The following is a 19676-nucleotide window of genomic DNA, read 5'->3' as shown; positions in this document are numbered from 1 at the left end:
CGTGTTCTCACACGTCCACAAAGGCCTTTTGAGGAAAGGAGCACCTTGTCTCTCAGATAGCTGACCGTCTGCATCTGTTTAACAAGCTCTAAGTGATTCTGCTGCACGTGAACTTGATGTGCCCAGTTGGAGGCACCGTGAAAGAGCCAGAGCTGGGCTGGGGAAGCAAGGGGGTGTCGTCTGGAATGATGAGAGGCGTGGACCTCGTCTGAGTCTCAGGGCATCTTCATCCTTATCCACATCCCTAAGAGCAAGTACGAGCCCCAGGCAGGGTGGTCTGAAGTGACAGTGTCCAGAAGCCCCCAGCCTGCAGGGGACAAGTAGGCTTGGAGGGGCTAGTCACTCTGAAGGAAGAGCAGAAAAACACTCCAAGTCTTGAAAACATTACTTATTTTAAAAAATATTATTCTTAGCTACTGGGAAGTAAGTAGGCAAGGTACATGACTGGGGGACCCCCACCTCCAGCAATAAAGGCACACACATAGGGTGGGAGATGCCTTTCCAAGGAGTCCCCTCCCCAACCCGGAGCAGGGGTGGGGCAGGAGGTGAAGGAGGACAAGGCCTGGGGAGCAATACCTCCCTCCCTTGCCCCCCAGCATGGCTGAAGCTGGTCCCTGAAAACAGGGTCAGAAAGGGCATGCCCACCTGAGAAGGATGTCTTCTCCTCCAACTGCTAACTCGACCCCAGCCAAGCAAGCCTGGCTCCCACCACAACCCTCTGGGCAGCACAGTCCAAGGGGCAGCAGCAGCCTGTTCTGGGGGTGCCGGGGAGCAGAGTAAGGGCGGGACTGCCCTGTAAGCCGCTTCCCTCTCCAAGGCCTGTGAGGAAGGATCTGACTCCAGCCTCCTCCCTCCCAAGAAGTTGGGACCCCTGGGACTTGCCCAGCTCCTGAAACACTCCTGTCTCTGCCCTGTGCTCACACAGTCCCCTCCACCTTGCTGAATTCTTACCATCCTTCAGCCTCTTTCCAGGTCCCATCGCGCCCAGGAAACCTTCCCCACTCAATTCAGCTGCACATCCTTCCCTCCGGGACGCCCTCCAGCGCCCAGCCCAGCACTTCACACCACAGCCTCTTTGTGCTGGAAGACACCCTTGAGGTGAAGAGGCCTTCACAATGTCTGGTTTAGTTGTGTCCGGTTTCTAGATGAGAAAATGTCTGCTCTCTTCACTCACAGTAACAATACTAATAACAGCCAACACGGTGAGCACACACTATGCCACGTAGGAGTTCACTGAAGTCTCACAATGAGGCTCATTTTATGGCTGAGAGAGCTGAGGCACAGAGAGGTCAAGTAACTGACTCAAGGTTGCACAGCAAATAAGAATCATGGTCAGTATTTGAACCCTGGAAGTCTGGTTCTGGAGTTTTCACCTTATCTCTTGCTTCAGTCTATCTCACACTCTTGTAATGCCTGGCTTGCTCACCTCTGTATGTCTCATCTTCTTAAGTGCAGAAGTTTTAGTATGTCCTTTCCTGGTACTAATCCCCACTCCCCCATCCTCTCCCACCACACAGGCCCAGCACACAGCAGGTGCTTTAGAAGTTGTCCCAAGACTGTCTCTGATTCAGCACAGGGACACTTCTTCTGACACCAGGTGGCAGCATTGGCCAAGAGTTCTCCCAGAACTCCCTGTCTAGAGCGGCTGTCAGTCAAGTAAAAATTTAAACTTTTATTTCTGGTACAAATGATAAATACTTTGCATTAAAAATCTGGAATTCAAGTTTTCCTCATACTTCATGCTCCCTCCCTGCCCCAGAACCTTACAAAAATATTTCTGTTTTAGGGGAGGGGGGAAGCCAACGCCTGCTCCGTGGCAAAGTCCAGGTCTGAGGAAAGGCACATGTGGTCTGTCTCAGGGTGGTGGGGTGAGAGGCACCCACCTGTCCCCCGGAGGGTGTTGGAGGCCAGGATTGAGAGGGACGCACTGAGATCCGCTGTAGGGGCTATGGCATCTTCCCGACAGACAGCCTCCTCTCCAGGGCAATGACCCCCTCAATGCTGGGCAGTGGGAAGATGGGGGAGGTGCTCCTTCCAGATGGTAGGGCAGTGGTGGGTGGGGGTGTGTGGGGAGGTGGGTGTAATCAGCATAGACGCCTTCCAGGGTCTAAACCTTCAAAGAGTTAAGCAGGAGAGTCACAGGCCATCACATTTTGGTTGCTTGAAAGAGAACACTTCAGGCGAGATGAAGGGAGGGCCACACTTGGAGAGCCCCCTTCTCCCTCTGTCCCCAAGGAAGGCACTGGGTGGGGGTGGGGGCTGCCTTCATGAGTTAACCCCTGCCCTGCTACACCCGTTTTCACAGTCGTGAGTGAGGGGGTCAGGGGCTGAGGGATTAGAGGAAGGGCGGAAGAGCAGGAAGGCCTCTGCGGGCTGGTCCCCCTCCGGCGGCGGGGGGCGGAGAGGCCGGCCCAGAGCCGTGGCCCCAGGGACCACCGCTCACCCGGCCGGGCTAGGGGTCCTCGTCCCAGAGGCACAGCTGCCTCTGGGGCACGTAGAAGTCGAAGCTGTAGCTCTTCTGGCAGCTGCGGATGCCGCACTTGTAGGGCGCCGGGCGGTCGCGGCTGTGGCAGTACTTGAGCGTGCAGGGGTACCAGGCCAGGCTCAGGCCGTAGCGGCACACGCAGGGCTTCCCGCGGTCCCCCGCCTGCCCGCAGCGAGGCAGCCACATCTGCTCTGAGGCCTTGGGCAGCGCCTCGAACACGGAGCTGTCCACACCTGGGGGAGGAGGCAGAGGTCAGGCAGGGGGCCTCCCTGCAAGGCTTCTTTGGGCATCCCAGCACCCCTGTGAGCTATGTGTTATCATCCCTGGTTTGCAGATGAGAAAACTGGCCCAGAGAGGTTTAATGTCTGGCTGAGGTCACACAGCAGAAATCAGGACTGGACCCCAGGGCTGTCTGACTCCAAGGCCTCCATTCGCCCATGCTGCCACCCTTTAAAACGTCTCTATACTGGAACGTTGATGGCATAGAGGTGTGGGGAGAATGAGGAGGTTGTACTGGAGCAGGGCCAGGTTGGGAAAGGCCAGCACAAACATGCTGGGGAATTCAGGGAGGCCAGGGTGCAGGGTATATCGGAGTGTGCACATGAAGGTTGCTGGGGGGACACAGCAGTGACCTGGCCCCAGGTTTGGCTCAGTGGCCACAGAAGGGACTAGCCTCTGGGGGACGGCATCAGGTTGCAGCTCGGTTTGGGAGGCAGCCCACTGGGGACGGGGTGTGTGTGGAGGGCATGACCACAGCTCTCCTGGGCATTTCTAAATCCAGCGATGCCCTGGGAGGGCCAGGCATTTCTCCTATGCTCAGCCGGGTGGGCAGAAGGACCAGGGACCTGGAGTCAGAATGGTGACATCTCCCTGTCCCTTCTACAGAGAGGACCTGAGGACAGTCCTGGGAAAGGTACCCAGAGATGGGCAGCAATGAGGTCACATGGCCGGAAGCGCAGGGACCACGCAAAGACGGGAGGAGTTCTCAAGGATCCTGGAGGAGAGATGCTGGCACCAAGGAGGGTGTGAAGGGAAGGAGAGGAGCTGATTTCTGAGAGGTGACAGCAGAGGTAGCAGGTGAAAATGGGTGTTTGGGCTCCATCCGGAGCCTGGTGCCTGTGTCCCTCTCAATGACAGAGGGTCCCATCTGTGTTCTCACTAAGGGCAGAGACGAGGTGGGAGTTGTCTGGGAATTCCCTCCACAGGGCCCAGCAGGGTCACAGTTCTGTATATGCCTACCTGGGAATTGGTCTCTTTTATCTGGCTGACTCTTCTCACTAAAGAACCTCACAGGCACCACTTCCTCCAGGAAGCCTTCCCTGAACTCCCATATCACATCATTGCAGCCCATCATATCTGAGATGATACAGCAGTGGGCAGCACCCAGCTGACCTTGCTCCAGCCAGAACCGGACGTCCTCCTGGCGGGTGTAGATGGCATCTGCAGCCTCGGCACACACATTGCGGAGATGGGGGCTCAGCAGGCCCCCCTGGCTGAAGTTGACGGCGACATCCATGTGCAGATGCTCCAGACTCCGCACCTCCTCAGCCTGCCGCACCGCCCGTGGATTTTTCTGTGTAGAGGAGACGAGCCACTCTCACCGGGCCTTGAAGGCTCCCTGCCCGCTCCCAGGGGAACCCTGGTGGCTGAGAGTCAGACAGGCCCAGGCTGGCTGCCTTCAAATCCTTGGGGCCATCTGCAGGGTGGCAGTCAAGGGGCACCCAGGCCCCCTCCAAATGGGGCCACCCTCTGGGGCCTGATGGAGAATTCTGACATGCTGGGGGTGGTGCAGGAGGCGGGCAGGCCCGGCAAGCTGTCCCAGGGTCAATGACCTCTGGGATCCCATACTTTCCAACATCCAGGGAACTGAGTCTCTCTGGGTAAAGCAGGCAAAAGAGAGGGGCCTAGGACAGGTCCTGTGGATAGCTGAGGATAAGGCTGGGGAGAGGCCCAGGGTCCAGGAAGGGACTGGGAGCAGGGCAACAGGTTGTGGGTTTGCAACACTACACTGAACACTTTACATGTTCCATCCCACCTAATTCTCACTATAATGCATCTCTCAGTGCAAAAATAGGGGCTTTGAAGGTAAGATGACTTGTCCAGCGTCACCTGGATGATGAGTGGTGGTGCTGGGTCTGAAGGCAGATCCGACTTGCTTCCATCATAAGTTGGGGGAAGGTCAGCTTAGGGGACTGGAAGAATCTGGGAGTTGGGGGCTCAATGCAGACTAGAGATCTGGGGCTCTTGGGTCAGGTTTGGTCTGGGGCACAATCAGGGAGTTCAAGATGATAGTGCGAGAGGTGGGTGCCAGGGATAAGGGCTACGGTGGGTCAGGGACTGGGTGGGAGACTGAAGCTGGGGTGGGGTGCAGGCTAGGGGTCAGGCTGGCTGCAGGGGTGGGGGCTCTGGGGTGGGCACTCACCTGTCGGAGCTTGGCCATGGCCTCACTGGGAATGATCTCATTGTGGTGCAGCCGGGTGACAAAGCAGAGGGCCTGGAACTGACTCTGCCCCTTCTCCAGCTCCCCCAGGATCAGAGCCCGGAAGATCTTCACATCCTGATGGGGAAGGGCAGATGGATGGGGACCAGCTGGAGTGGGTGGGGCCTCCTCACTAGCCCCGACCCCAGTGCTCAGCTCAGGCCCTGGAGAGGACACGCCTGGACCCTGCCCTGCAGTAGACACCTCTCTCCTGCTGGCCTGGGAATTTTGATCTTTCCCATTTAAACCCCGTGACTTAAGAGAACACACCCCAGATGTTCCAAAGCCTCCTGGAAAATTCACAGAGTGAAAGGCTAGAAAGCTTTTCAAAACAAAACGTGTAAAAGTAAAGAACTTCACCTTGAAAGAAACAACACCCCGTTTTGGTACCTGGCTTGTTCACAGCTGATGCCCCCCACTTGGGGGGCACCCCCCCCCCGATCAGGGTGAGTCAGGGCCCCTACGACCACCTGACCAGGGCATCACTGGGGGAAGGGCAGCACTTTTCGCACGTACAGATCCCAGTTTCTCTCGCCGACTTTCCCTTTCAGTAGTTCTGGGGAGAACGCCCCTGATACTTCTGGTCGGCCAGGCTCCGAGCCCACCCGCACCCCAGATGGAGGCATTGGGGTCAGGACCGGGTCAAGGGCAGACACAGCCTCAGCCGTTGTGGGCTTCTGGCCTGAGGGAGCCAGGATGGCTCACCTTTCCCCTTCTCTCTCCACTTCCCCTTTCCCCACAGGGGTTACTAACAGGCATTCTCAGCAGGCCAAGGGCTCCTTCCTGTTAGTGACTCACTGCGTGAATCAAGTCAATTGGGAGGCCAGGGGTGGGGGCAGAGGGAGAAGGGAGAGGGATGGGGTCCCTTCCCAGTCGGGCTGCCAGAACCCTGTGTACCTGTGGTGGTCCTTGCTCCCACCCATCTCTGTGCCTTGGCTCATTGCTCCCAGTGAGAAGTCAGCAGGTCCCAAGCCTAAATCTGTCAAGACCTCTGCCTGCCCCAGAAGGACCCCAGCCACAAGGATGGCTCTCCTCCAGGAACCCCGATGGCCCTGCACCAGTATGGGGGGCTGGGGGGTGTGGTGTACAGCTCTGCGTAACTTTGCATCCATCAATGTCCACGCCCTGGCCCCACCCACTAAGAGCGCCCCCAGCTACTGAGCACTTACTGTCCATCTGCTGGAGAGAAATGCTCGGAGAACAAGGTCTGAGGGTACCCCCTAGATTCTGGTAATGAGGCAATGAGGGGCCCGGGGTTCCACTCCAAGTCTGCAGTGTGTTGGCTGGCCCCCAGACATCTCTCTCAACTTCTCTAAGCTTCATTCGTAAAATGGGGATGGTGACGCTCTTACCTGGCAGGACTGTGGTGACAACTAACTGGGTTAGTGTGGAGGGAACACAGCAGAACCCGCCCGGAGGAAGTGCTCAGCGGTGACAGCTGTGACCATTATCACCAGGCAGGTGACCAGCAAGTACTGCCGGTGATCTGAAACTGGTGAGTGCTGTCATCCCACAAACCCCCATGCCCTTTGGAAGCCCTCTGACTCTGCAGGGACATTTCCCTACTTCCTGTTGCTGTAAATGCTCTCTGAAACAATGATATGTGGGAGTGTATGGGGAGATTTTCCACCAATATTTGCAGAAAGGGAAACTAAGGCCCAGCTGGTGAGAAGGGTTCTGTTAGGTTCCTCATGGCCCCAGACTTGCCGGGAAGGTGAATCAGAGCTCGGGCAACTTTAGCTTCCTCTCAACAGGAAATCTGTCCCGGGGCCATGAGGCTGGAATCTCCTTGCCCAGCCAGCCAGGGCCACACGATCTTCCCCTCCCTCGGGTCAGCTGAGGGGAGATGGGAGGCTGGTACACTTTGTGCATTTTCCACTCCGGGCTCAGTTCCTGCCAGGTGAGACTTGATACCAGACTTCCGTTCCCCGGGGCTGAGTCAGGCAGATGTCCCTGGCAGGACCCCCAGGCAGGATCCAAAATCCACCCCCTGGATTTTCAGCAATGACTCTTTAAAAGAATCCCATCTGGGACAGTCACAGCATCCTCTCCAATACCACAGACACATGCCATAGCCTGCAGTCTGCTGGCCCCAAGTGGCTTCATTGCTTGGACACTACCTTAGCAGGAGACATCCTGCTTGGACCTCCACCATTAGCAGGAGAAAGTATTTGAATTTTTGGAGCAGACCAGGGGTGAAGGAAATCTGTTGGAGATTTTTTCCCACTGCTTCTGTATTAAATAACAATGTCAATGACAACAACAAAATGCCACAAAGTGGGACCCTGACTAGGGGTGAAGAGAGGGGCTGACTACTTTTTTGTTGAGATAGATTTCCTCCATATCTCCTATTTGTCTGTGCAGGACAAAAATTTATTGAAGTCTGTAACTTTAAGGGACAAGTCACTGTCACCATGAGTCAAAGAGGATATACCATCCTGTTTAAAATCTTTACAACACAAGGTTGGAACTATGATTATTACCGAGTTTAGAAAGGATAACTTGCTCAAAGTCATGGGACTAAGAGGAAATGTAGCTGGAATTCTAACCCAGGCAGCCCAACTCCGGAATCTGAGTTCTCACAACCACAATGCACAACTGCCTCCTAGGCCAACAAGTCCGGTGTCCCTGATGCCCATTTAAAGAAACTGAAGCTCGGGCCCAGAGAGTGAGCGTGTTCTGCCTCAGGTCCCACAGCTGGTGAGTGGCTGAGCCAGGAATGGGAAAGCAGCGCCCTCTTCCAGCTGTGCCCATCTGGCAGTGGTCTGTCTGTCCTCTGCAGACCTGCCCTGGGAGTGTGGCGGCTCCTATTCATGGTTCTGCGTGACTAGTGGCTCACAGACAACAAACAGCATCTGACACAAACATGAGGGTAAGGTGACGCAGGACCACCCTTCTAACCCGCCCGCCTGCCTGCCCAGCCCAGAGCCTCTTTAAACCCTGAATTCTCCAGGCTTCTTAATCCTGTCTCCAGAAAGCCACATTCTACATGCTGAGCCCTGGGAGGGAGAGGGCAGCCTGAGTGCCTGGATCATTCTGGCTCCATCATGACTGGTGTCCTGCCTGCCTTCTACTCTGCACGCCTCAGACTCTCACCTCTGTTCTAGGGACCCCTTTCCCTCCCACACAGAGGGCAGGGCAAGGGCAGAGTTCCCCCTGCTTCAGGGAACCTCTGATCAGATGCTAAGACCAGGCCAGATGGGAGCCTGGCTCCCAGATTGCCCCCTTGCCCGAAAGTCCTCTGGGATGATTCACCTGGATGTGGCCAAAGGCCCAAGGCAGATGACACAGTGGGGGAAGAGCCCATGGCAGGCTCCTCAGGTCCAGGGCTCAGGTTAGGGCTCCCGAGATGGGCAGTTTCTGTAAGTTTCCTTCTCCCACGAGCTCCCAGGAACCTCCAGCACACCAGGAGCAGGCTGCAAGGAGGAAGTGGACCGTATTGCACCAGGGTTGAAATCTGTACCACGCAGAGCGTGCGACGAGCGTGCAGTGGAGCTAGTGAGTGTCTACTGAAGTCCTTCGTGTGTGGTTTTCAGGAGCAGGCACAGGCAGGCTCTTGGAGAGCCTGGTAGTTAAGAGTGAAGGTTCCGGAGAGCCTGGTAGTTAAGAGCGAAGGTTTTGGAGCGCCTGCTGCCCGTGTTCAAATCCTGGCTTTGCTGATCCGAGCCACGTCACCCTGGGGATTTACCTCACCTCCCTGTATGTTCGTTTTCTCATGTGTCAAATGAGTGCAGCTAACAGTGCCTGCACCTCAAAGGATGACTGGTGGGAGGGAATGAGTGAAAGGTCTCAGGACAGAGTGGGCTAGACTCTTTAAGTTTTTCTACTATTGTTGTAATCCCTGGCCTTGCTCCAACTGTGATCTCCTCCGGACCTGCAGAGGCAGGAGTGAAGAACTTTCTCCCAGAGACGCACCTGAGGCCCAGAGAAGGCAGGTGACTGCTGGAGCTTGCAGGTAATCAGCAAATCAGTGAGAGAGCTCTGATTAGCATACCTGGGGCGGGGCCATCACAGGCATGAGGAGGGGAGGGGCCAGGGCAAGACGAAGGCCAAGGCCCCTGTCTTCAAGGGGCTCATGGGGGAGGCTGACTTACAACTGAAGTCAGGGCCCCATGATAAGGCCTAGGGTTGAGGTTTATGCTAAGTGCTATGGGGCAAAGGATGGATGAGGGAGTGCTTCTGTCCCGTTAGGGATGGGACTGGGAGGGGTGGAGGGAGGGAAGACTTCCTAGAGTGAAGGACATTTCAGTGGTTCCGGATAAAGAATGGGGGGCATTCTAGCAGAGAGGCATTGACAGAAGATAGGGAGGTATGAGGGTCTTTTAATGCCCCCACCCCATGCAACCCTCCACGCTGCTGTCATACGATTTGCCTAATGTCTTGCCTAGGCCCCTTTTGTCCTTGCAAAGTGTACCCCCCAGAGGCTGGCATCCAGATCTTTGATGACAGCTCTGAGCTTTGAGCCAAAGAGCAGGCAGTTCCCAGACTGAGTGAGGAAGTGTGTCCTTCCATGAGGTCTGTGCATCACCCCTCAGGATTCAGTTCAAATGCATCCCTCACCCCTGGCCTCACCAACCCTCCAGCAGAGCTGACCAGGCCCGGCCCCTAACCTCCACAGCACCAACGCCACTGTGTTTGCAATCATCTCGTCCCTTGTCTTTCCTTCCAGACTCAGCTCCTAGAGGCTGGGATAGTATCTTATTTGCATATTTGCATATTTGCATGTTGTGTATCCCTGTCCCCTAGAACACAGCAGGTGCTCAGTAAGTATCCGGTAATGAATAAGTGAAGGATGGAGGGAACAGACAAGAGCAGGCCAAGGTTCTGGGGAAAGTGATGAGAGTACCTACTGGGGAGGGGAGGGCAATGAGTGTTGAAGGAAGAGGCTGGCAGGAGGGGCAGGGTACAGGCTCTGAGTGCCCAGCCAAGGAGTCTGAGCTTAATCTAGCAGATCACTGGGAGTCACCGCTGAGTTTTGAGCCTGGATGTGACATGAATGGAACTCTGGCTTAGAGCTGAATCAGAAACTTGAGCTGTGCTGCGCCAGTGTTCATCTGATCTAAAGGCTTCGGCAGAGGGCTCCTGTCCTCATGTGGTGTCTTCTGTCCAGGCCACAAGTCAGCCAGGCCCTCCGTGCTCTGCTCCTGGCTCGGGACGGCGGCTCCACCTTATTTATGCCGTATCCTCAGTGTCCGCCGGAGCACGACACAGAGCCCATTGAACGGATGACTGCTCTAGGGCCTCCATCGCCCCCCTCTCCTCCAACAAGAAGACTGCTCTTTCTTCTTGGGCTTGATTGCAGCTGGGCTCCTGTGGGCTGGTAGTCCTATAGCTGTGATTTTGGCTTCTACAGGTTGAGGGGATCATTTAGTTCATGCTCCAGTGAGATCCCAGCAGGGGACGTGGACCTCACAGGTCACACAGCTGCAGAGCCAGGACCAAGAGCCCAGACCTCCTGACTCGGTCCCGTGATCTTTATGTGCTTCCAAACTCCCCCCGAGCCCTTGTCCAGATAGCTGCTCTTCTCTGCGTCCACTCCCTGTCCCGCTGCTTGTTGATCTGCTGTGTCTCACAGAGAGAAGTTGGTTCTGGGAAAAGCAGGGGGCAGCCCTCTGCACTTCAAGAGCAGACACCCCGTGCCAGGCCCTTGATGCTGCCTTCCGGGGGTGCTGGCAACAGGAGGGAACCCACCCATGCATGCAGAGCACACCGGAGCGCTGATGATTGTGGCGCTGTCACACCAGCCCCTGGCTGGCGACGTCCAGCCTTGGGTAAGACTGAAAGGGGAAACGAACTTCTCTCTTGCTTCAGCCGCTGTGGGGTTTTATGTTACTAGCAGCCAAGGTGAATCTTAACTGTACACACAGACGTACACTTGCTTTCCCCATTCACGGGCCACATGTCCATAATCTTTCACCCAGATCTGCTGATTCTGGAACAATCTCCCAACCCCCCACCCAGCAGCACCCCGCTTCCCCAGGCCCCCTCCTGCCCGGGCTCGCACTGCGGCTCAGCTGCGCAGTCCCTCCTCCCTCACATGTGTTGCTCATATGAGCACGTTTCCTCCCTCACAGTCTCTCCCCGGGAGCCTCCACCTCACCCCCATTCTCTCAGTCACACACAGCATCCCTCACATATAGTCTCGCACGCCTATCTTCTCCCCAACAGTCTCTCCCACACCCTCCCCACCCCTGAATTCCCCTAAAGCCTCTCACACACCACGTCTCACACTCCATCTCGCACACACGACAGTCGAACAGCCTCCACACACATGCTGTCACCCTCACCTGCCTCCAGCAGTCACACCCTCTCGAGTGCAGCTCTCTTCACACACAGCCCCAACCGGGCAGACCTCCTCTCCTCCTCTGCCTTCCTGGCCACCTTCCCATCACCAGCCCCCCACCCTCCAAGCGCCCTTCCTCAGCCCCCTTCTCCTCCAGCCCACCCTGGGGAGCGGTGGTGAGGCTCCCCTGCCTCAGGCCTCACTGCCAGCCCAGCCTTCCACCACAGGGGAACCGAAAACCAAGAGGGCCAGAGGGCGGAGCTGCCCCCTCTCAAAGCCTCCCTCCCAGCCCGCCTCTGGACCACGGTGCCCGTGCGGCCCAGGCTGGAGGCCATCTCTCCAGGGTCCCTGTGGGGCGCCAGCTCCCCTCTCCTCCTGGCCCTGGGACGGCTGGCGCTGTCTCCTGGGAGTTTCCTCTGCCACTTTGGTTTCTTTCCATTCACACTGGAGTGTGTGACTCTGAGGCCTGGGCTGAGCCAATCCAAATATTTATTGCTCTGCTCCTGGCTGGGGCTGCTTTATGGCTGGAGAAGGGCTGGGGAGGTGAGGAGTCGGCCTGAAGGAGCAGCCAGGGACCAATGCCCTCCTAACCCCGTGCTGGCTGCCCCGGGGCAGACACAGGAGCACCCCGGCGGCTCTGCCCAGGCTCCTTGAGCAGGAACAGAGGTGACTGGAGTTAATCCAAAGCCAGGCCAAGCACATTCCCAGGCCGGTGCCCAGGGACATAGGCTGCCCCCATCACCAGCTGCCTGCAGACCTTCCAGAGCCTCAGGCCTGGGCCCAGACAGAGGCTTCTTGTTACGGGACATTAGCACAACCACCAGCTGTGGGTAGGGCCCCCTCCCTCCCCCCACCCCAGTGCCCCCAGCGCCCCGTCAGCCAAATCCCAAAGGTCACCACTGTCCTGACTGCCCCAGAACAATGTGAGACTTTATGTGGATGAAATGCGCCCCAATGTCCTGCTGACTCAGCGCTCCTGAGATGGGGCTCTGTGCTCCCCGCTCACCCACATTCCCAGCCCCCTCGCTCTCTGCCCTTTATCCAAACCCCTAGTGTAGCGGCTTCAACACTGGCCAACTGAGCCCTAATGAAGCTTTGGTCCCTAGAGAAGGAACAATGTGTATAACGGCGGCGGCGCCAGCGGAGGGCGCGAGGAATGAGGGCTCGGGCAGACGGGAGTCGGGGCGGGAACTGCGATTTCGCCTCTCACGTGCCTTCGCAGGCCTCTGCTTCGCTAAGGCCTCTTATTCACCTCTCACAGCATGCCTACAAGCATCGCATTCTTGTCCCTGTCGGGTTTGTGTTGTGTCTGAGCCTGGGGCTCAGAAAGGTTAAGGGACTTGTCAAGTCACACAGCTGGTTAAGGGCAGAAGGATGTACAGTGAGCACTCCAGAGTATCTATGAGATCTTCTAAAAGTGGCTCCCTTACCCCGCTCCGTCTCTCCAGAGGCCATGGTGGGAGGGGAAAGGGGAGCGTCTCAGGCACAAGGCTGTGAAGGGAAGGGGTCAAAACTCAAAATTTACAAAGTGGGGTTGGCAGGGGGTGGAGAGGGTCGTGATGAGCTTGGGGGAGGGGCCCAGCCCATCTCTAATGAGGAGCGTTTCTCTGTAGATTTGTTCCTCTGCACCAGAGCTTTTCTCAGCCTCCTTCTTCCCTTTTCCTTCCCCTTTTCAGGTTTCGCCAGCCTTCTGGAAGGAGCCCATCCAGATGCCGCAGTAGCACAGGCGGTCAGAATGTGGTGGGAGGATCCCTGGGTCCCAATCCTGGACTGTTAGCTGTCGATCTTGTCCAGGTCACTTCATAGCGCTGAGCCTCAGTGTGCACATCTGCACGTGGGATGTAGGGGTGAGGGTCCCAGGAGCCCAGTGTGTGAGGTGAGTGACTGCTCAGTGCATGAAACCCAGGGATACGTGATTCTTAGACAAGGCTGGCCTCTGTACCTTGGGGAGCCTCATAGGAAGAACCTCACTTCTGCCTCCCTCCACCTTCCCACCAGGCCACCCACTTGTCCCAGGTGGCGGTTTTCACAGCTCCACCTGGGATCTTTGGCTAGGACTTCACCTGGGCATGGGCATTCAGGGGTGGGAGATGATTGCCGGGCTCCAGGGAGCATGTTTGAACTTTAGGGCAGGGCCACTGATCCCTGACTAGGGGAGGAATTCCTTAGACATGGCAGAGGGACCGCTGTTAGACCTGAGGGCCCCATGGACATGAGCTGGGTCATTCTTCCTGGTGAATTCTCATAAACTCCCGTGGGGAAATGCCCTGGACTCCAAAAAGGTCTGGGCCTCTCCTGAAAGCACCTATGCTGCCCTCTGTTCCCTGAGATGTCCTCTCCATCACATGCCTCTAGTCCAAATCACTGAATTGCAGGGACCTGCAGGGACAGAACACAGACAGGGTAGGGGGAGACTGGACCCTAAAGGCTCGTCCTGCCTGACATCTGCATGATCTGATATCCTGTTAGAACAAACAGCCTCAGGAAGTAATGTATTTGCAAATTCCACATCTTCCCTGACTACCTCTCACAGCCTGCAGCTGCTCCCCTGACCAAGACGAGGAGCCCTCAAGGCAGGGAGGCTGGTGCTCTCTGGACTGTTCCTTCCTCTGGCTCCCACTCACTCCCCCATCGGGGCCCAGGGCAGGGCTCAAGTTTCCAGTCTCCCTGGGTCCACTGGAGAGATCTTGAGCTGACCCAGCCTGCCACAGGGCTTCCCTTAACTTCGGCTCCAGCCCACAGCCCCTCACGACCCCTCCCTCCACAGGTTGGGAGTCTGTGGCTCCTTCCTCCCCTCTCCAGCTGCAGCCAGGATCCCCGCCATACAGCTGCACATGACTTTCTCTTATCTTTTAGCCCCACCCTCCCCATCCATCTGGTCAGCACCAAACCAAGCACCAAGCCGCTTGAACGTGACTCATCCCTTCCTGCAGCTTTTGGACACTCACACCGGGGGACAGAGGGGAAAGAGAACTTGGACAGGGACAGCAGCCTGGGGGAGGGGAACCAAGAGGGCTGGCAGACCAAAACCAAGTTAGATACTGGGAATGGTGACACACCTGCTATTAGATATGCCCAGTGAGCATGTACATTAGGTATAATTATATATAAAGGATTTGGATTATAAAGAAGAGCATTGTCTATTAAGAGTGTATTATGAATTTGAGTTCTTGCACTGAGGGCATAAAGAATTAGGCCTCAAGTCTATATATTGCTTAAAACATATTAGGGTTATTGTGGGTGAATGACAGGTTTCAAATAGGTTTGAATAGGAGTTTGGGCTCCATCTTCATTTAACAGTCTAACCTGGTCCCTCCTCCAAGTCCCTCCTTCCCTGGAGCAGCTATGCCAGTGTTTTCCAAACCATGCTGCTCACTGGAATCACCAGGGGCCCTTTAAGAATAGTGTTGCCTGGCTCCCCCGTCCGATGTTCTGACTTAAGTGGGATGGAGGGCAGCCCAGATGTGGGGTTTTCTGAGGCTCCCCAGGTAATTCAAATGTGCAGCAAAGGTTGGGAGCCACTGAGCTGCAGCATTTCTTTGAGAGCTGCAGCTTGATCTGCCTGGTGGTCAGCAGCCCTTGGGCAGGGCTTACAGTAACGTGTGATGGTCATTTGATAGCTCCAAGCTGTTCATTGAGTTTGTCTCCTTTGCCTGGGCTCCAGCTTACGTGTCCTACAGCGGGATGATTACTGTTACTGCTTCGCCAGCTTTGGGTTCAGCGTAGCAGCGCGGGGGAGCCAGGCCACGCTTGAGCCCTGTCTCCCAGCAGAGCCAAACAGAGAGGGTGGGAAGGGCTGGAGAGAGGGGGCTAGAGAGGATGAGACCAGCTGGACAGAGGGCTGCACTGCACCCAGCACAAGGGGCCGCGCTGCTGCCCTGAGTAGACTGACAGGACAGGGCCGGCTGCTCCCTGCGGAGGGGCTGCCCAGCAGTTTTGGAGTGTGATGGTTAATTTCACTACCACTGGGTGAAGGGAGGCCCACACAGCTGGTAAAATATTACTTCTGGGTGTGCCTGTGAGGGTGGCTTGGGAAAGAAAGCATGTGAATCAGTACGCTGAGTAGAAGGTGGCCCTTACCCAAGTGGGTGAGCATCGCCCCATCCACTGAGGGTGTGAACAGAACAAGAAAGGTGGAAGAAAGGCAAATTTGCTCTCTCTGCGTGAGCCAGGCCATCTATCTTCTCCTGCCCTCAGACAGCAATGCTCCTGGTTCTCAGGCCTTTGGACTCAGGCTGGAATTATACCAGCTTTCCTGGGCCTCCAGCTTGCAGATGACAGACTGTGGGACTTCTGTCTCCATTCTCACGTGAGCCAATGCCTCATAATAAGATCTTTTTCTATTGATTTATACTTCTATCCTGGTATTTCCGTTGTGCGGGGGAACTCCGACTGATACATGGAGCTTCAAAGACAAGGTTATGATTTGGGACTAAGGCTCCTCCAGGCTCAGAGCTGATTTTCCGTGTGACTTTGGGTCCGTCATTCAATCTCTTTGACCCTAAGCTTAGCAGGGAGGGTCCATGCTGAAATGCAACGTGAGCCACGGCTGTGAAAGTTAATGGTGACTATTTCTGGAGCGCTTAGCACAGTGGCCAATACACAGTGCGTATGTCATACGCATGACCCTGTTTAGTTCTCACAGTAAGATTGGTACCATTACTATCCCCATTTTACAGATGAAGAAATTAAGGCTTGGAGAGATTGAGTAGCTTGCTCAGGGTTAAACCAAGTTTGTCTCCCAAAGGTGATAAAATGGCCAATGTCATATTCCCAAGTGGACTAAGGGCTATTTCCAAACCACCCCAAATGTACACAAAACAACAGAAACACAAAGTCCAGAACTTTTTCCTACAGGAAAAGTCGTTACTTCTAGATAGAAGCTTCTCGTGGAAATCTGCCAAAGACTTTGAGGCAGAGACTTTGAGGACTGGGTGGGCAATAAGAGAGCCTGGATTCTGTATAAAAGCTGCTTTGGCCAATGTAGACAGTAGACTGGGGTGCGGATTCCAGCTTAGCCTCCCACAGCTCCACCCCTCCCCAGGCTAGCTGAGAAACCCAGAGTTGGAGGGGACCTCGGAAAGCTGGTTCCCTTTCGGTGCCTTCTACTCCCAATTCCCCCCCCCCTTGCTGATGAAATTGGAGATGCCAGGGGCGGGTGTGAAATGCCAGCTTCTGGGTCAGAGGCTAGCCTGAAAAGCAGACTTTGGAAACCTGGGTGGAGGTGAACTGCTCTGGGGATTAAAATGAGGCTCCTATACTCAGCTCCGAATGGATTCTCTCCCCCACTTTACCCTCAGCCCCAATCCCTAGTCCTCCACCCCACTGCCACCCGGGCTCTCCTCTCCCCTCGCCCTCAGGGTAGAGCAATAAAATCTTTCATGCTACAGCTAGAGGCTATAGAAGCTGAGCCCTACCTGCTCACTCTTTCACCGAAGTCCTAGCCACAGCCTTGGCTGCTGGAGCGGTCCCAGGGGTGGGGAAGTCTCTCTAGGGTTCCAGCACAGCCACAGAACAATGGGCAGCCGGCAGGAAGGTGGGAGACTCACAGGCTGGCCTGAGGCTCACTCACAAGGACAAAGGGCTTCGAAGGAAGGTCAGAGGGAAGATTCGATCCCTGCCTCCTGGGGGTTCCAGCCACTACGTGGGTTTTCCAGCAGAAGAACATACTTGACAAAATTCCCATGGAGTTTAGGTGGAGAGGCAGGAGGTGTTCTGACCCTATCAGATTCCCTCTCTCCACACATAAACTCACCTGCCCCTACCTGAATTTGAGAACCTAGTTTGGGCCTGCTGAGGAAGGGAGGAAGGAAGGAAGGACCACAGAGTCCTGCCAACTGCCCTGGCCCCATCACCCCCCACCTTCCTGCAACTGGTCTACCTACACCCCTTGTCATGACAACTCAATAGTCCTGGGACTGATCAATAGTCAAGCCCCGCCTCCACTGTCCACTGGATCACCCCCACCTGCCTGGTGCTATGGATGGCAGTTTTGCTGGGTCCCTAGCTGACTCCTCAAACTCTGCTCCAATACCTCTCAAGCTCCTAGTCTCTAAGAGGAAGGAGAGAAGTAGCTCAGGCAACAGTCCCACAGACCTGGGCTTCCCCAGCTGCCCAGCTATCTAATCGGCCTCACCTCTCCACTTCCCAGAGACAGCCTCAAAGGGCCTCTTTTTATCAAGAGAGGGACTTGGGGAGGGGGGCTTTAGGAGATCAGGAGACTCCCTTTGAGTACCTATAGCTCACCCACTCTCTTTCCCTCCAGGATTCCTGCTACTGGGTTACCGTTAGTCACTCATGGCCCTTCCAGGCCCACTTCCTGATAAACTCCCAGCAACTCCATTCTCCAACCCCCACCTCCCTGCCGCCATGGTCTCGGGGGCCAGGCCTACCTTTTGGTTCCCTCCACAACATACAGGCACGCTGAGGAGAGGCTGGTCTCTACCCCACTCCCTGCAATCTGGGCCAAAACTGGGGTTTGGTAAGGGGTGGCGCCTCTCAGAGCACAGGAATCTCATCTAGGGCCTCTCCCAGGTCCTTCTGCAGCAAGTCTCCCAGACTTCCAGACCAAAGAGGAGAGGTGGCTTCTCCTTTGTTTGGGAGGGACATGGGACAAGCTCTGCCCAGAAGTCCTCTTCCTCAGCCCAGGAAAGTGAAACAAGGAGAGGTGGTTCAGAGACTCCTAGATGTCAGGGCTGGGAGGCCTGAAGTCACCTTTTGTCCTGTATAGGGGTGAGAAAGTTGGCCCAGAGAAGGAAAGGGACTTGCCCTAGGTCACACAGCAAGAACTCAGGTCCTCTGACTCCTGGGCCAGGACTTTTCCCTGTTAGAGCATGAGGAAATTTCTCCAAATAGGGAGTTGGGGTCGTTAACATCAGCTCCCTTGAAGGTCAGCACCTGGAGGGCTCTGGGAGAGCTGGAAGAGGAAGTGGGGAGCTGGTCTGGGGACCTGGGTACCCAGAACAAACAGGTGAATGGCTGGAGTGGTAGTCGGAGGGGCAGCAGAGCAGGGGAGAATGAGGGGCAGGGTCTGGACGCTAGGGAGCCAGGCAAGAGACGTGGAGAAGAGCTAGGGATGACATTGGTTAAGACGCGTCCCTCTCCTGGCCCAGTCTTTCTGCAGGCCTCGGTGCCACGGGGATCCCGGGGCGCTCAGGCTAGCAGGTCCCCCAGGGCGAGCGAAGGAGCCTCACCTTCTTGAAGTCGGCGGTGAAGGAGACCAGGGTGCCGTCGGGCTTGCGCAGCTCCAGGCTGATGCTGTCGGCGTCGCTGTCCGCCTGCAGGCTCTCCTCGGTCACCTGGCCATCGGGCAGCCGCACGCGGACCCGCAGCTCAGCAGGCGCGCCCGCCCCGGTCCCCGCGCCCACGCCGCGCGGCACCCCCAGCGGCGGCACGAGCAGCGGCAGCAGCAGCAGCAGCAGGGCGAGGGGCGCCGAGGGGACCCCGCGGCGGCCGGGCGGGCGCATCCCCGAAGACCGCTGCCGCTTTCGCGGTGCCCGCGCGCCGCGGGCGGGCGGGGAGCGCAGCGGCCAAACTTCGCTCAAACTTGGAGGCTAGTTCGGGGCGCGCGGGCGCGGCTCCCCGGGGGTCTCAGCCGCGGGGCGCCCGCGACGTGGCGCCCACGCCCGTGGGCTGCCCTCCGCCGTGCGCCCCCCGGCGGCTCCGAGGCGGACACCGCGCTCCCTGGGCCCGTCCGCTCCTCCGACCCCGGCCCAACGCCGCGGCTCCCGCGGCCCCTGACTCCGGCGCTGCGAGACTCTGTTTTGCACTTTTCATTCAATCCCACCCCCCGTCACTTCCTTCAGAAAACAGAAACCACCAGGACCTGCCTTAAAGAGACCGCGCACCTCTCGGCCCTTAAAGGGCCCGCGGCGGCTCCCCGCGCTCGGCGGCGGCCCGGGCGGGGGCGGGGTGGGCCGAGGGGACCGGCGCGCGGCGGCTTTGTGGGAACAGGGCTTTCTCAATCCACCTCCCTCCTCGCCGCGTCCCGGCAGCGACCGGACTGGGTCAGGAATTGGCTTTCCCGGCAAATCCCTTCCTCCCAGCAGGGGCGGGACGGGTGACTCTTCCCCCGCCCCCCTTTTTTTTGGCTTGTTCTTGTGCCACGTGGATGAAAGAATTGGGCTTGGTGTTTTAGGCGTTTTGTTTGGTCTTTTAGTTTTTCTCACGTAGGGAATTTCTACAAAGTTTCAGCAAAATCGGACCTCACCTCGCATTCAGCCTTGAATGTCCCAGGTGGGGAGAGAGGGGCTGGGGTTCTGCCCGCGTTTACATGCGTCAGGTGTGAGCTCTTGATCAATCAGGCCGCCCCTCTGGACGAGGCCCTCAAAGCGTCAGCATACTGAGTACTTGTGCAACTTTTCTTTCCAGGCTCGTGGCCCTCACTTTCCCAATTCACGACCTTTCCTGAGTCCTGCCCACCTCCCCAG

At 56.7% G+C, this 19676-nt stretch overlaps 1 protein-coding gene across 2 annotated transcripts; it reads right to left on the bottom strand.

Annotated features, from left to right (window-relative positions):
- Positions 1-1657: 1657 nt before the first annotated feature.
- OAF (out at first homolog) lies at positions 1658-19261 on the bottom strand. Of its 2 annotated transcripts, none has more exons than XM_010953397.3 (4): positions 18441-19261; positions 4908-5042; positions 3878-4058; positions 1658-2718 (listed from the first exon to the last, which is right to left on the bottom strand). In XM_010953397.3, exons 1-4 carry the CDS (start codon positions 18711-18713, stop codon positions 2453-2455), a joined length of 855 nt encoding a protein of 284 aa, XP_010951699.3. In that variant the 5' UTR covers positions 18714-19261; the 3' UTR covers positions 1658-2452. The 2 variants fall into 2 exon arrangements, with proteins under 2 accessions (XP_010951699.3, XP_074213129.1); XM_074357028.1 differs by lacking the exon at positions 18441-19261 and adding an exon at positions 17640-18016.
- Between the last annotated feature and the right edge of the window lie 415 nt (positions 19262-19676).

This window comes from Camelus bactrianus, chromosome 33, assembly GCF_048773025.1.
Source record: "Camelus bactrianus isolate YW-2024 breed Bactrian camel chromosome 33, ASM4877302v1, whole genome shotgun sequence".
NCBI classification, from domain to species: Eukaryota; Metazoa; Chordata; class Mammalia; order Artiodactyla; family Camelidae; genus Camelus; species Camelus bactrianus.
The sequence above is the reverse complement of the archived record's forward strand: the minus strand, read 5'-3'. Positions and strand labels throughout refer to the sequence as shown.

Coding starts and splice junctions, on each gene's coding strand:
- OAF (XM_010953397.3), bottom strand. CDS start 18,713: ATGCGCCCGCCCGGCCGCCGCGGGGTCCCCTCGGCGCCCCTCGCCCTG. Junction 4,059..4,907: donor CCATGGCCAAGCTCCGACAG/GTGAGTGCCCAC, acceptor TCCTCTACACAG/AAAAATCCACGGGCGGTGCG. Junction 2,719..3,877: donor CCGGTTCTGGCTGGAGCAAG/GTCAGCTGGGTG, acceptor CTCCTCCCCCAG/GTGTGGACAGCTCCGTGTTC.